This window comes from Piliocolobus tephrosceles, chromosome 4 (assembly GCF_002776525.5).
Source record: "Piliocolobus tephrosceles isolate RC106 chromosome 4, ASM277652v3, whole genome shotgun sequence".
NCBI lineage: Eukaryota > Metazoa > Chordata > Mammalia > Primates > Cercopithecidae > Piliocolobus > Piliocolobus tephrosceles.
Genome location: NC_045437.1, coordinates 111,010,904 through 111,025,234, shown reverse-complemented (window position 1 = coordinate 111,025,234; position 14,331 = coordinate 111,010,904). Strand labels below are relative to the sequence as shown.

At 53.3% G+C, this 14,331-nt stretch overlaps 1 protein-coding gene across 2 annotated transcripts; it reads left to right on the top strand.

Moving 5' to 3' along the window:
* The first annotated feature begins 261 nt into the window (after positions 1-261).
* Positions 262-14,322, top strand: SQSTM1 (sequestosome 1). 2 transcript variants are annotated; one of them, XM_023193700.3, is made up of 8 exons: positions 262-635; positions 2,413-2,508; positions 3,248-3,477; positions 3,572-3,713; positions 4,498-4,578; positions 11,785-11,999; positions 12,329-12,524; positions 13,447-14,322. In XM_023193700.3, the coding sequence occupies exons 1-8, from the start codon at positions 431-433 to the stop codon at positions 13,602-13,604; spliced, it is 1,323 nt and encodes a 440-aa protein (XP_023049468.2). In that variant the 5' UTR covers positions 262-430; the 3' UTR covers positions 13,605-14,322. The 2 variants fall into 2 exon arrangements, with proteins under 2 accessions (XP_023049468.2, XP_023049469.2); XM_023193701.3 differs by lacking the exon at positions 4,498-4,578 and having other exon boundaries at positions 13,447-13,995.
* The last annotated feature ends 9 nt before the right edge of the window (positions 14,323-14,331 follow it).

The following is a 14,331-nucleotide window of genomic DNA, read 5'->3' as shown; positions in this document are numbered from 1 at the left end:
GATATGGGGGCTGTGTCAGCTCTCTCCGCACTGGGTACCCCCAACGGAGGATATTGCTGAGTCATGACCAGGCCCAAACCTGGGAGGGGCGAGGGGCTGGACAGTCCCCTGATCCCAGGTGCAGAGGCTGGAGCCCAGGCCTATGTGAGTGCCAGGGCCGGTTTCTTGGGGTCCTTGGTGCACTGGGGCAGTGAAGAGAGGGGTCAGCAATGAGGGGCCGGGAGACCTGGAGCGAAGGGTAGCGGGGAAGGGGTTAGTACTGAAAGGGCCTCTGCAGGGCGGCTCTCGCGCCGCGACGCCCGTGGCTGAGGCTGGGAGGGCGCGACAGACTCCGCCCCTCTCGAGGCGGGGCGGGGCCTCCGCGCTCCTACAGAAGCCGCGCGGCGGCCCCGACCCGGACGGCCAGTTTTCCCTCAGCTCGCCGTTCGCTATGTCGTCCCTCACCGTGAAGGCCTACCTTCTGGGCAAGGAGGACGCGGCGCGCGAGATCCGCCGCTTCAGCTTCTGCTTCAGCCCCGAGCCTGAGACGGAAGCCGAGGACGCGGCAGGTCCGGGGCCCTGCGAGCGGCTGCTGAGCCGGGTGGCCGCCCTGTTCCCCGCGCTGCGGCCCGGCGGCTTCCAGGCGCACTACCGCGGTGAGCGGGCCGGGCAGGGCGGGGACGGTGACGCAGGCCGGGCCCGGCCTCCTGCCGCGGGGTGGCTGACCTCTCGCTTCTCGGCGACGCCTGGTGGGCCGTGAGGGGTCTGCTCTGGCTGCTCCCTGGATGGCGGTGGCCTGCATGGGTCCCCAGTTCGGCCTTGGGTGCCAGCCTGGTGACTGGCGTGGTGACCAAGGCCGGGACTCGCTGTTCAGCTGTGGCCCCTTGGGGCGGTGGAGCCCTGCGGGCCGGGGGCTCGAGCCTGGGAGCGTCAGACCCCCACCTCCCCCGCGCTGTTGGGGATTTTGGCCAGGACGCGCCGGGGCGAACTCTCTGGCTCTCCGCGGGAACTGGGTGGTCAGGCGGGCACTCGGGTTACACTGACATCTTGCTGCGCCAGGTGGTGGGTTCAGATAATGCCCCGGAGGAGCCCAGGGAGCGCCGGCGGAGGGGAGGGAGTGACGCGGGTAAACAAGCGCGGGGGTGCGGGGGACTCGGGAGCGCCGCGACAGCGCCTGGGAGGAGGGCACTGATTGCCCGAGGAACGCTCCAGGCCAGGTCGAGTACAGATGTTACCCCATTGGCAAGTGGAGAGAGGGACCAGACGAGAACGTTCTTCAGAAGTGTTGGTGTGGGCACAGAAGCCCAGGAACTGTTTCCTGCTGCGCTGGTGTGACCAGTGGCTGCTGGGGGTGGGGTTAGGGAGGTGGCCAAGGCCGGCCCCTGGGAGCTGGTAGTGCTAGGACCTCCCTCTGGAGTGCTGCCAGCCTGCCAGGCCCTCTCCTGTTCTTAAAAAAAAAATTGTGATTTTGAGCTGTAACTGGCATAAGGGTTCACCCATTTAGTGTACAAGTCAGTGGTTTTCACCATTTTCATAGGTTTGTGGACGATATTCAATCTGAGAGCTTTTCATCACCTTATAAACGCCATACATACTTTTTATCACCCCCTATCCACATACCCCCAGCAACCACTCACCTCCTTTCTGTATCTATTCCTGTTGCAATCCTGGGCATTTCATGTAAATAGAAGTAGTCTTTTTTTCACTTAGTGTAGTGTGTTCAATGTTGTGGCACACATCAGTACTTCGGTTTTTTTTGGAGGAATAATATTCTGTTGTATGTTTTACCTGTTCATTAGCTGACAGACATTTGGGCTGTTTGCATCTTTGGGTGCCACACCTGTTCCCACAGTGGATGGTGTGGTTTGGTCTGCACGGTTGTGCTTTAAAGCCCTTTGAGCTCACGTGTATCTGTCACAACTGCAGACTACATTACAAATACATGTTTTTTAGCTTTGTAAGGGAAGGAAGTAGACAGATGCCCTCGTCTCCTTTACTCCCAAGCCACTAGAAGTCTAAGGCCTTTGTGGGGCTGGGCCCCTCAGAAGCAGGTCACAGGCAGGGGTCTCCCACAGTTGAAGATGGACATGGGCCTGGTCGGATGTGGAATGAGGTGGCACGTTTCTGAAGAGGAAGCTGGCCCGAATCTAAATAAGTGCAGCAGCCGAAGCTGCTGTTGCCCCTGTGGTCCAGGGCCCTCCACCCCCTGCATGTGGCTGTGGTCCAGGACCCAGGTTGGAGCACTCACCTTCCAGGAGGTGCCAGAGCAAGGGGGCAGTCTTGCCTCTCACTCCTGCCCTCTGTGGCTCAAGTAGGTGTGCTCCAGTTCATAGCCCTGTGAGTGTCCCTTTCATCTGGCCTCAGCCCATTCCAGCAGCTTATGTCCAGCTGAGAACCTCTGGGTGCTCATGTGCTGTCTTTTAAACAATCTAGATGAGGACGGGGACTTGGTTGCCTTTTCCAGTGACGAGGAGTTGACGATGGCCATGTCCTACGTGAAAGATGACATCTTTCGAATCTACATTAAAGGTAAGGAGCTGCTCTGGGGGCTGCCTGAAGCCAGCTCAGCTTGTACTCAGTTCCCTGCTGAGTGAAAAACAAGGCTTGATGTTCCACCAATGAAGGGGTCCGTAATTTGAGGGCTTTTTAAGACAGGGACATAGGCCAGGTGTGGTGGCTCGCGCCTGTAATTCCAGCACTTTGGGAGGCCGAGGCAGGCAGATCACCTGAGGTCAGGAGTTTAAGACCAGCCTGGCCAACATGGTGAAACCTTGTCTCTACTAAAGATACAAAAATTAGCTGGGTGTGGTGGTGTGCGCTTCTAGTCCCAGCTACTCAAGAGGCTGAGACCAGAATCGCTTAAACCTGGAGAGCAGAGGTTGCCGCGAGCCAGAATCACACGACTGCACTCCAGCCTAGGCGACAGAGTGAGACTCTGTGTCAAAAAAAAAAAGACATACTAAGTGCTGTGCCTGACCTGAGGAGGAGCCCGTGTTCACCCTAGGGATGAGGTCTGCTGCCGCGGTGCTTGGGTGAAAAGCAAGGCCAAAGCCGTACAGACCAGGCTCCTTGCTGCTGCTCTGCTGCCTGGGCCACAGTTCCCAGGTAACAGACACAGGGACTGGGAACCTCCTAGCAGGTTCTTGGTTGCTTTGCTGCCCTCACCTCCTAAGCAGCTGAATTTTGTGTGGACTCCATGCTGGAGAGGAGGCCCAGGGGAGCACTTTAGGGGGCCGCACCCTAGCAGCTCTCTCTGCCCTTCCTGTAGAGAAAAAAGAGTGTCGGCGGGACCACCGCCCACCGTGTGCTCAGGAGGCGCCCCGCAACATGGTGCACCCCAATGTGATCTGTGATGGCTGCAACGGGCCCGTGGTAGGAACCCGCTACAAGTGCAGCGTCTGTCCAGACTACGACTTGTGTAGCGTCTGTGAGGGAAAGGGCTTGCACCAGGGCCACACCAAGCTGGAGTTCCCCAGCCCCTTCGGGCACCTGTCTGAGGTGAGCAGGCCCTCTGGGCAGGCCTGGGGTGGGCTCAGGGTGGCAGGAACCTTGACCTGCTCACTGCCTGCCCCTCTGCTAATTCCTTCTCCAGGGCTTCTCGCATAGCCGCTGGCTCCGGAAGCTGAAACACGGGCACTTCGGGTGGCCAGGATGGGAAATGGGCCCACCGGGAAACTGGAGCCCACGTCCTCCTCGTGCAGGGGATGCCCGCCCTGGTCCCACAGCGGAATCAGGTGAGGCTTGCGTTGGAACCGGCTTCTGAATGGTGACAGTAGTCAGGCAGCCTGTGCGCAGAGCCCTTGTGCAAAGCATGTGTGCAAGGCAAGAATTTAGGATACCTCCCCACCTTCCCGGTGTCCTACAATCGCACAAGAACCCTGCAAAGTGGGGAGTATGCTCTGCATTTCCCAAACAGGGAAACTGAGGTGTGAGTGCCTGAAGCCACAAATTCACCTGCATAGCCCTTCCCACCGCAGGAGGCTGCCCTGTCCAGGTGCTGTGAGGTGCAGGCAGGGAGGCCCTTCCAGCCCAGGGTTTTTGATGCACTTTGTTCTCTTTTGTGATGGTTGTCAGGAAGATCAGAGCCAAAGTTTCTCAAGTCCTTTTAAACATAGTTGTACGTTAAAGACTTACCCTTAGCTTTGCAGTCTAGATTTTTTGGATTCTGATTTTATTAATGTTATCACCCTCTGGGACAAAGGTGGGATGTTTGCTTGACTTTGAGTAAATATTTACTCAAGGATGTGATCAACATTCACAATGTACTGAGCCTGAGCCTTTGTGGGGTTGCTGAGCACCAGGGTCACGGATGAGGGGGAACGGCGCGTGAGAGTGGAGAGGCTCTCGGTGCAGGGCCAGGGGGTGCAGAGTGGGAGGGAGGAGAGGGGGATGCTGAGTGGGCCCCTGGACAAGGCGTCTGGGTTAAAGGTCACCCAGGAACACAGGGACCTTGGCAAGAAGGTGACAGGTATCCAGGGCATTAAAGATATCTTTATCTTATCTTTGTAAAAATCAAAGCTTCTGGTCCGTCGGAGGATCCCAGTGTGAATTTCCTGAAGAACGTGGGGGAGAGTGTGGCAGCCGCCCTTAGCCCTCTGGGTGAGTGCGCCTCCTGCCCAGTGCTTCCCTCACTCAGCCTGCGCTTTATGTCACCTTCACCTGGAATACTGCAGAGAAATGGGAAATTGACATGCCCTTGACACTGGTGAGGATTTGCTGCCTCAAATCAACCTTTACTACATGCTGGACCACAGGCAACTCACGGTTGAATTCCCTGACAGAATTCTCAAACTTTCTGCATGGAGTGACGTAGAATCAGCATTTGGTTGGGACAGTCCCAGTAACGGAGGGTCACCAGGGTCTGGTTGTAGGGCTTGCCTGTCACCTCTGACTGCCCTCCTTTGGGTGAACAATGGTCTGCATTTTCCCCTAAGCCAGGCCTTGGGATTTGGACTGTTGAGGACCTGGGTAGTAGTTAGTTGAGATGCTATTTATCTTTTCCTTCTTTTAGTTTACAACCCCCAAACCTTTCCAGTGCTTCTGGGTGCTGGGCCTGCATCAGAGCGGGGAGAAGGTGGAGGCAGGTACTCTGGGTGACAGCCAGTTCTGGTGCCTCAGGTTGCACAGTGGGTCTGCTGGGGTGGGCGAACCCCAATGTGTACCCCCAGAGTGGTGCCACCTGACCCCAGGCATGAGCTCAGGCTCTGAGACCCCTCCCTGCTGGGTTTTAGAAAGTGCTAGTGTCTGGCTAAGGATCTGGGGTGGGTGCTGCAGGGTCAGGCATGTGGCAGTGAGGATCAGTGAATGAAGCCAACTTCTAGTTCAAGATGACGGTGGATCCGCGATGGCAGATGGATCGCTGGGACACTTGCATCTCTCTCTAGAAGAGTGAGCTTGTTTTTGCGACTGCAGTGGCAGGCTGTGTCAGCCTGTCCAAAGGTTGTGTTGTCTGAGAGAATGCTGCCAGGAGGGGCATCCGAACCCTGCCTGCTGCCTCCTGTGGCTACAGGGCATGACTGCCATCTGCTCCAACTCTGCTCATTCCAGGTTTTTTTTTTTTTTTTTTTGAGATGGAGTCTTGCTCTGTCGCCGAGGCTGGAGTGCAGTGGCACCATCTCTGCTCACTGCAACCTCCACCTCCTGGGTTCAAGCGATTCCCCTGCTTCAGCCTCCTGGGTAACTAGGATTACAGGTACCCACGACCACGCCCAGCTAATTTTTGTATTTTTTTTAGTAGAGACAGGGTTTCACTACATTGGCCAGACTGGTCTTGAACTCCTGACCTCGTGATCCACCCGCCTTGGCCTCCCAAAGTGCTGGGATTACAGGTGTGAGCCACTGTGCCCAGCCTTGCTTATTCCACTTTGAGGCAGCAGTGACATCTTGGCATTGCTGCTGAACTAAACAGCCCAAACACATATGGCTTTCTGTACTAGAGTTTAGAGGCGAAGTCAGAGAATAGGAAAGAAGAATCGCTATTCTGTTTTTTTTTTTTAATTTGTTTTTTGAGATGGAGTTTTGCCCTTGTAGCCCAGGCTGGAGTGCAATGATGTGATCTCAGCTCACTGCAACCTCCGCCTCCTGGGTTCAAGCAATTCTCCTGCCTCAGCCTCCAGAGTAGCTGGGATTACAGGTGCCCGCCACCATGCCCGGCTAATTTTTGTATTTTTAGTAGAGACGGGGGTGTCACTATGTTGGCCAGGCTGGTCTCGAAATCCTGACCTCGTGATCCACCCACCTCAGCCTCCCAAAGTGCTGGGATTACAGGTGTGAGCCACCGCGCCCAGCCTAGAATCAGTATTCTTAATGCCTTCGAAGGAGGGTAGAACAGTGGAGCACTGAGATCATGATTGAGAGATAGGCTGTGCCTCAATCCTGCAACTCACTCTGGGCATAGTAAAGGTCTGAGAAATTGCAGGTGAATTTGGAGGTGTGAACAAGAGTCCTTCACTCAAAGAACAAAGGAGAGACATCCTGGGAAGTCACAAAAGCAAGTGTAGGTTCAGGTAGAGACTTTAAAACAGCGCAGATCCCCAGACCTTACCTTTTTTGATTGTGGTAAGTGGGTGTTGGTGGGGCCTGGGATCTGTCTGGGAGGCTGCCCAGGTGCTTGGGGGGTCACACTGTCTCCAGACCCACCTGTGCTGGTGCAGCATCTCAGAACTGAACTGGATGCCCCACTTGGCACAGACAGGAATCATCTTGCAAGTGCTCAGATGTCTTTGAGCACTAAAAGCTAAAGGCTTAAAGTGGATAGAATTGCTTTCTCCTAACCAGGGAGGAGCCTGCAGCTCTACAAACAAGGAAGATTTTAGTAAAATAGACTGAGAGGTTTCAGCTGAGGAGAGCCAGTCGCGGAGTGGCTTAGACTGTTAGAGAGGTTAGGACTAGTTTCTTTCCTTTCTTTATGAAGAACTATAAGCCGGATGACTCACAGGTTAACTGCCTAGAAGGGACTGTTCCCAGAGCAGGGCCCAAAGGGGAATGAGTCAACAGCCGCCTCCCAGTGGCAGTGTGTGTGGGGCAAGCGGCGGCTTTCATGTGAAGTGCCAAGGCCTTTTGGTGGGGCGGTGAGAACCCGCTGAGGGAGCCACCGCTGAGACCCAGGCTACTCCTGGCTGGGAGGCTGCAGGCCCCGAGATGCAGGACATGAAGCCACAGGGCCCCTCCTGGTCACAATATCTCTGATAAACACACCCACACGCAGACGCTTTGTGGGGCAGCAGGGCACGAAGCATCGTCCACTTTTTTTTTTTTTTTTTTTTAAGTGAAAGCAAGTTTCTTAAGAAAGTAAAGGAATACAAGAATGGCTACTCCATCAGCAGTCTTCTTATAAGCCCTGAAATCTCAGGCTTTTATCATCAAGTTGGAGAAATCCTAATTCTGTAATTTCTCTGACCTGTTTACAGACAAGTCTCATCACTCACCCATTTAAAAAGCATGTGGGTGTTGATTGTACTATTCTTTCAACTTTTCTATTTGTTTCAACCTTTTTTTTTTTTTTTTGAGACAGACTTTTGCACTTGTTGCCCAAGCTGGAGTGCAATGGTGCAATCTTGGCTCACTGTAACCTCCGCCTCTGGGTTCAAGCGATTCTCATGCCTCAGCCGCCTGAGTAGCTGGGATTACGGGCGTGCGCCACCACACTCAGCTAATTTTGTATTTTTACTAGAGACGGGGTTTCTCCACGTTGGTCAGGCTGGTCTCGAACTCTTGACCTCAGGTGATCCACCCGCCTTGGCCTCCCAAAGTGCTGGGATTACAGGCGTGAGCCACTGTGCCTGGCAGCTTCAACCTTTTCATAATCACACGTTGGGAAGAATAAAGGAGAAAAACAATTTACAGATGGAGGTACTTGTAGTTAAGCCTGCTTTTACCTGTGCTCCCCCCTACACTCTACTGAAATAGCAGGAAAGGGCTGACACAAAAAAGAAAATACCATAGACAAAGTAATAGAGGAAAAGACAAAGATGTGATCGGATTTTGGAAGATGGAAATGGAGGGAGGGTGGCAACCTGCTGAGGGAAGCTTCAGAAATCTGTGTGCCAGAACAGGGCATCCTGGTGAGAAGCAAGACCATCTGTTCAGGTACCAGGAAAGGCAAGAGGTGGGAGTGATGGGGGACAGGAACAAGGAGGGAGGGTTGAAAACCTGTAGGAAGTGTCAGAGACTTCAGGGCCCACTTGACCAGATGACAGCTCTTGCCAACGACTGAAGGAGACCTCATGTTTAATTCCAGGAGCACCTGACCCAGGGAAGCTTCGGCATGGGATACTAGAAACACAGGGCAGGGTGAGCACACCAGCCTGAAACTGGGCCTCCCGAATGAGCAATGGGCCCAGCAGTCAGTTCCCTGGCCAGGCAGGAGATGGGGAGTCCCTGCTGAGGGAGGCTGAATGCCCCCAGAGAAGTGTCCTACAGCTCCTGCCTGCCAGGCCCCCAGTCACCCTGCAGAGGAGAAGTTAGTGATGGCGCTGGCCTCACAGAAGGCTCCTGTCAACCTTTTCTTAGTGTTTCAGGGGGATCAGACAGCCTTGGGTCACCAGCCATCTGAGGAAAGGCCCCACACGTGGGAGAAAAGGGCTTAAAGGGAAAAGAATGTTAATGCCCTCAGTGAGATACAAAAGAGTATTGTCTGCATGAAAAAGGAACAGGATACTATAACAAGCATAACAAAGGGAATAGAGTAAGAAAGTTCTTGAAATTAAAAAATGTAAATAGAAAAAAAACTTCAAAAGAAGGCTTAGATTCTAATAGTGCCTCAAGGAGATACTCCAAAAGCAAAACAGATAGAAGGAGACAAAAGAAAAGAAAACTAGTGTAGGAACAAGTCTAGAAGCCCCATATAGGATGAGTAGGAATTCCAGAAAGAACAGAAAACTGAAAGGAGGAAATGAACGGAATGCAAGATAGTCTCTTGGCAATGAGGACCTTATCTTCTAGATTGAAAGCGGCCCTGACAATGACTGAGAAAGACCCCACAGCAAAGCTTATCACTGTCAAGTGTCAGAACCCTGAGGATAAAAAGGGGCTTTTAAAACTTTAGGTTATTGTAAATACTTGGGAATACAAAGAGCAAACAATCATGAAAAGCTAGGAGACAATGGAACAACTGATGACTTAAAAAATCAGTTAAGGCTGGGCACGGTGGCTCAAGCCTGTAATCCCAGCACTTTGGGAGGCTGAGACGGGCAGATCATGAGGTCAGGAGATCGAGACCATCCTGGCTAACACGGTGAAACCCCGTCTCTACTAAAAAATACAAAAAACTAGCTGGGCGAGGTGGCGGGCGCCTGTAGTCCCAGCTACTCCGGAGGCTGAGGCAGGAGAATGGCGTGAACCCGGGAGGCAGAGCTTGCAGTGAGCTGAGATCCGGCCACTGCACTCCAGCCTGGGCGACACGGCAAGACTCCATCTCAAAAAAAAAAAAAATCAGTTAAAAAGGCTTTTCAGCCTAGAATTCTCTTGTTTTTGAAACGGTCTCACTGTCAACTGGGCTGGAGTGCAGTGGTACAGCTGTCTTGACCTCGTGGGCTCAAGTGATCCTTATGCTTCAGCCTCCCAAGTAGCTGGGACTACAGGCATGTGCCACTGTGCCTAGATTTTTTTTTTCTTTTTTTATTTTTTACCCCCCCCTCCCCCGACCCGAGTCGGAGTCTTGCTGTTGCCCAGGCTGGAGTGCAGTGGCGTGATTTCAGCTCACTGCAATTTCCACCTCCTGGGTTCCAGCAGTTTTCTGCCTCAGCCTCCCGAGTAGCTGGGATTACAGGCACCCGCCGCCACACCTGGCTAATTTTTATATTTTCAGTAGAGACGGGGTTTCACCATCTTGGCCAGGCTGGTCTTGAACTCCTGACCTTGTGATCCACCTGCCTTGGCCTCCCAAAGTGCTGGGATTACAGGTGTGAGCCACCGTGCCCAGCCTGTGCCCAGCTGTTTAAAAAACTTTTTGTAGAGATGGGGTCTTGCTATGCTGCCCAGGCCTATTTTGAACTGGGCTCGAGAGATCTCCCACGTTCTCCTGAAGTGTTAGGATTACATGCGTGAGCCACTGTGCCTGGTCCAGCTTAGAAATCTATAACCATCTAAAACGATCAAGTATCAGGGCAGAACAAAGTTACTTTCTGGTATACAGTCTTAATTATTTTAACTTTGGTTTGAACCACATGAAGAGATAAACCCGAAATGAAGTACAGAGGTATTAGGAAACAGGGGACCTAATAGGACAGAGGGTGAAAGTAAAGGTGGTCACAGCATTGCAGCAGAGCCTCTGCCCAGAGAGCTGCCAGTCCTGGCTGGAACAGGAGGCTACACAGCCAGGGACACTCTCTATGGAAAACACCAGAACCAGTGGGGCCTCTGATCCACTTCACCCTCTGAGCAATAGTCTATAGTTTGTAGAAAACTATGGAGATGCTATGGGAGAACATGGGGAAAGTTAGCAAATGAAAAGAGAAGGCAGGTTGGGTGTGGTGGCTCATGTCGGTAATCCAAGCACCTTGGGAGGCCGAGGCGGGCGGATCACCTGAGGTCAAGAGTTCAAGATCAGCCTGGCCAACAAGGTGAAACCCCATCTCTACAGTAAACATATAAAAAATAGCTGAGCATGGTGGCACGTGCCTGTAGTCCCAGCTACTCTGGAGGCTGAGGCAGGAGAATCATTTGTACCCGGTGGGCAGAGGTTGCAGTGAGCCGAGATTGCGGCACTGCACTCCAGCCTGGGCGACAGAGCGAGACTCCGTCTAAAAAAAAAAAAAAAGAAGCCATCATCAGTGGTAGGAAAACAAAAAGCTATCCAAGGAAATAGTCTGCTCCTTGACCCAGCAAAGAACATTTAGATAGAGGTACTAGCTGAAACACTGAATGTTCTTTTAACAAAAAACTGAGTCTTGGAAAGGGTAGAGGAAGGAGAGGCAGATGCTGGTCTAGAGTAGGAAATGCACAGATGTGAACTCGATCATCAGGTGAGAGCAGCATGAGCTGAAAGGGTGCAGGGAGGCTTTGGGGAGTGGGATGGGAGCAGAGTGTGCACCACAGCCTTTGACAACTGGTGATTCTAAGCTGTGGGTATGGAGACTTTTTACACTATTTAATTTCAAAAATAGTGCAGGTGATTCTTCCCTGTCCTTGGTGAGTTACGTGAGCCTGGAGGTGTGCAGGCTCCCTGTGCTGCCATGTCGGGCCCCACGCCTCGCCTGCATGGCCTGTGCACTCCCTGAGCAGAGCCCCAGTGTTTAGGTGTGTGTTATGTGTCATCGCACAAAGCCTCTATGTGCAAGTGTCATGAGGTACACAGCCTCCCATCACTGTGGCTGGAGGTGCCTGTCACATCAAGTATTGGCTCCCCCTGTACTTAGGGCCTGGCCCTACCTGCTGTGTAGCCCATACCCTGCATGGTTAGGAAAAACAAGGTCTCTCTTGACTTTCTGGCTTAGAAGCTGACCTTAGATGCTAGCTGAAGTTAATGTTTTACTGAATTGGAGAAAGAGAAAGCTCCAGTATCACGGGCACACCGAGAATGTTTCCAGAAGCCAGAGAGATTTGTAGCTGGGATATTGGGAGAAGCCTCGGACTCACAGGTTTGCATCGTCTAGTCCCATACTGACTGTGATTCCGGGGTTGAGCTGGGTAGGAGAACCTAGGCCCTGCATCCACACGCTGAGTGCCACCATCCAGACCCTCACCTGCGTGTGGGGACTGAACGTGTGAGATCTTCGCGAGTCTGTAGTCCCCACGGGCTAAGCTCCTGCTCGCAGGTGCCTCCTTGGGGGAGCTTCACAGCTTTCTTTCCTCCTTGGCCTCTAGGCATCGAAGTTGATATTGATGTGGAGCACGGAGGGAAAAGAAGCCGCCTGACCCCTGTGTCTCCAGAGAGTTCCAGCACAGAGGAGAAGAACAGCTCACAGCCAAGCAGCTGCTGCTCTGACCCCAGCAAGCCGGGTGGGAATGTTGAGGGCGCCACGCAGTCTCTGGCAGAGCAGATGAGAAAGATCGCCTTGGAGTCCGAGGGGCGGCCTGAGGCAAGCCTGTGCCCCTCCCACCACCTGGGACCAGCCTAGCGATTTGTAGCTGCGCCTCCGCCTCATCCTCAGCACCTATGCAGCCACTTATGAAACCCAAGGGAGCTGCTGCTGCTGCAGTGATGTGCCATTAAAGTCACTCTGGGAACCTGCTAGAACTTTGTAGTTACTTGGTCTTTGTGAGTGGCTCCCTGTTGCCCGTAGCCCCCTGCAGCCTTAAACACATGTGTGCGTGCACGCTCCCCGACTGGTTGCCAGGAGTCAGTGCCATGGTCAGGCTTGGCCTGTTGCACGTGTCTCCTGTGTGCTCATGGTGAGTTTTGTTCCAGGAACAGATGGAGTCTGATAACTGTTCAGGAGGAGACGATGACTGGACCCATTTGTCTTCAAAAGAAGTGGACCCATCCACAGGTGAACTCCAGTCCCTACAGATGCCAGAATCTGAAGGGCCAAGCTCTCTGGACCCCTCCCAGGAGGGACCCACAGGGCTGAAGGAAGCTGCCTTGTACCCGCATCTCCCACCAGGCAAGTGAACCAAGAGTTTTGTATTTATTCCTACCTTTCCCTTCAGAGCATCCTGCCCCCTTCTGATTTCAGCGACACAAACAGAAGCATGGGACGTTCTCCACTGCAGGGCTTGTCTGTAGGTGTGGGAGATTAGGAGTTGGTTTTGTCCTCTTATGTCTACCCTGAGCAATAGTGAGTAAGCTCTGCTAATGCAGGGGTTCTAAAAATGTTTTTCTTTAAGCAAACTCCAGAGCCAGGAATATTAATTGTGGGAGTTTCTAAAACTTAACATGCAGACCAGGAATTAAGGCAGGTGTGACACAGAGAGGGCAGCACTGGGTGTGTCCCTACGACTCACACGGGGCTCAGACCTCTTCAGTGTCTCCTCAGGGAGTGCTGGTCTGAGAGTGGGGGTCATAGCCAAGATCCCTGTAGGAGCCAGGCAGAAGCCACCGTTGAAGTGGATGGTGTGGAAGGCAGCAGTGGGGGGGGGGGGCAGCTGACAGAGACTCCTCATTGTCACACTGCAGCCGTGTGTAAACCAAGGTCTGTGTGCACAACCTGCTGTGTGCTGCCAGTGTGTCTTCTCTGCCTTAGGGCAGGGGATGGCGAGCTGTGGCCTATGGACCAAGAGTAGTTCTTGTATTTTTCAATCAAAAGATGTGACAGTTAGATGAGATGCGTGTTTCAGTGTCCAGCAACAGTTTTGTTTACACACCACCTGGCTGCCTGTGTCACAGTGGCAGAGCTGAGCAGTGTGAAAAACACTGATTGGCCCTTTACAGGGAAAGCAGGTCCACTGTGGCCGGTGAGGGCTAGAGCTCCGGGCACTCGGACACTGGCAGGCCCTGGTCCCGCTGGCCAAGGCAGGAGGGTGTGTGTTTCGGGTCACTCACAGGGCTCAGCACCACTCCTCATGGCTTCCTTACTGTTTTGGCAGAGGCTGACCCACGGCTGATTGAGTCCCTCTCCCAGATGCTGTCCATGGGCTTCTCTGACGAAGGCGGCTGGCTCACCAGGCTCCTGCAGACCAAGAATTATGACATCGGGGCGGCTCTGGACACCATCCAGTATTCAAAGCATTCCCCGCCATTGTGACCGCTTTTGCCCACCTCTTCTGTGTCCCCCTCTTCTGTCTCGTAGCTGTTAAGCTAGTGTAGAATTGCAGGTCTCTGTACAGGCCAGTTTCTCTGCCTTCTTCCAGGATCCAGGGGATCAGGGGTCAGGGTGCAAGAAGCCATTTAGGACAGCAAAACAAGTGACATGAGGTGAGGGTCCCCGTGTGTGTGTGTGTGTGTGATGTCTGGGAAACAAGACCAGTCTCCTGGGTGCTCTGGCTCCCTGCAGCAGGGCTGGGCCTGCGAGACCTGAGGCTCACTGCAGCGCTCCTGGCCCCTCCCTGCAGGGGCTACATTAGCAGCCCAGACATAGCTTGCCTAATGGCCTTCCACTTTCTCTTTTTAAATGACTCGGAGGTCCCTGACATTTAGTTGATTTTCTGCTAGAGACCTGGTATGCTCTGATTTTAGATAAAGGAAGCCTAGGTGTTGTCGGCGGGTGAGCAGGGGAGGCGGCTGTCCTGGCGCAGGCAGTGCGGAGGCCGGGGCAGCCAGTGTGGTGGGCTTCCTGCTGGGACTGAGAAGGCTCATGCAGGGCATCCGTAATGTTGGTTTCTCTGAGAGCTGCCTCCTGGTCTCTCCACCACTGTAGTTCTCTCATTGCCAAACCATCAGCTGCTTTTAAAATAAGATCTCTTTGTAGCCATCCTGTTTCATTTGTAAACAATCTAATTAAATGGCATCAGCACTTTAACCAATGACATTTG

What these genes read in the sequence shown, in the direction of transcription:
- SQSTM1 (XM_023193700.3), top strand. Translation starts at nt 431, where the DNA reads ATGTCGTCCCTCACCGTGAAGGCCTACCTTCTGGGCAAGGAGGACGCG. An exon ending in CTTCCAGGCGCACTACCGCG is followed by an intron (nt 636 to 2,412) that starts GTGAGCGGGCCG and finishes TAAACAATCTAG; the next exon opens with ATGAGGACGGGGACTTGGTT. An exon ending in AGCCGCCCTTAGCCCTCTGG is followed by an intron (nt 4,579 to 11,784) that starts GTGAGTGCGCCT and finishes CTTGGCCTCTAG; the next exon opens with GCATCGAAGTTGATATTGAT.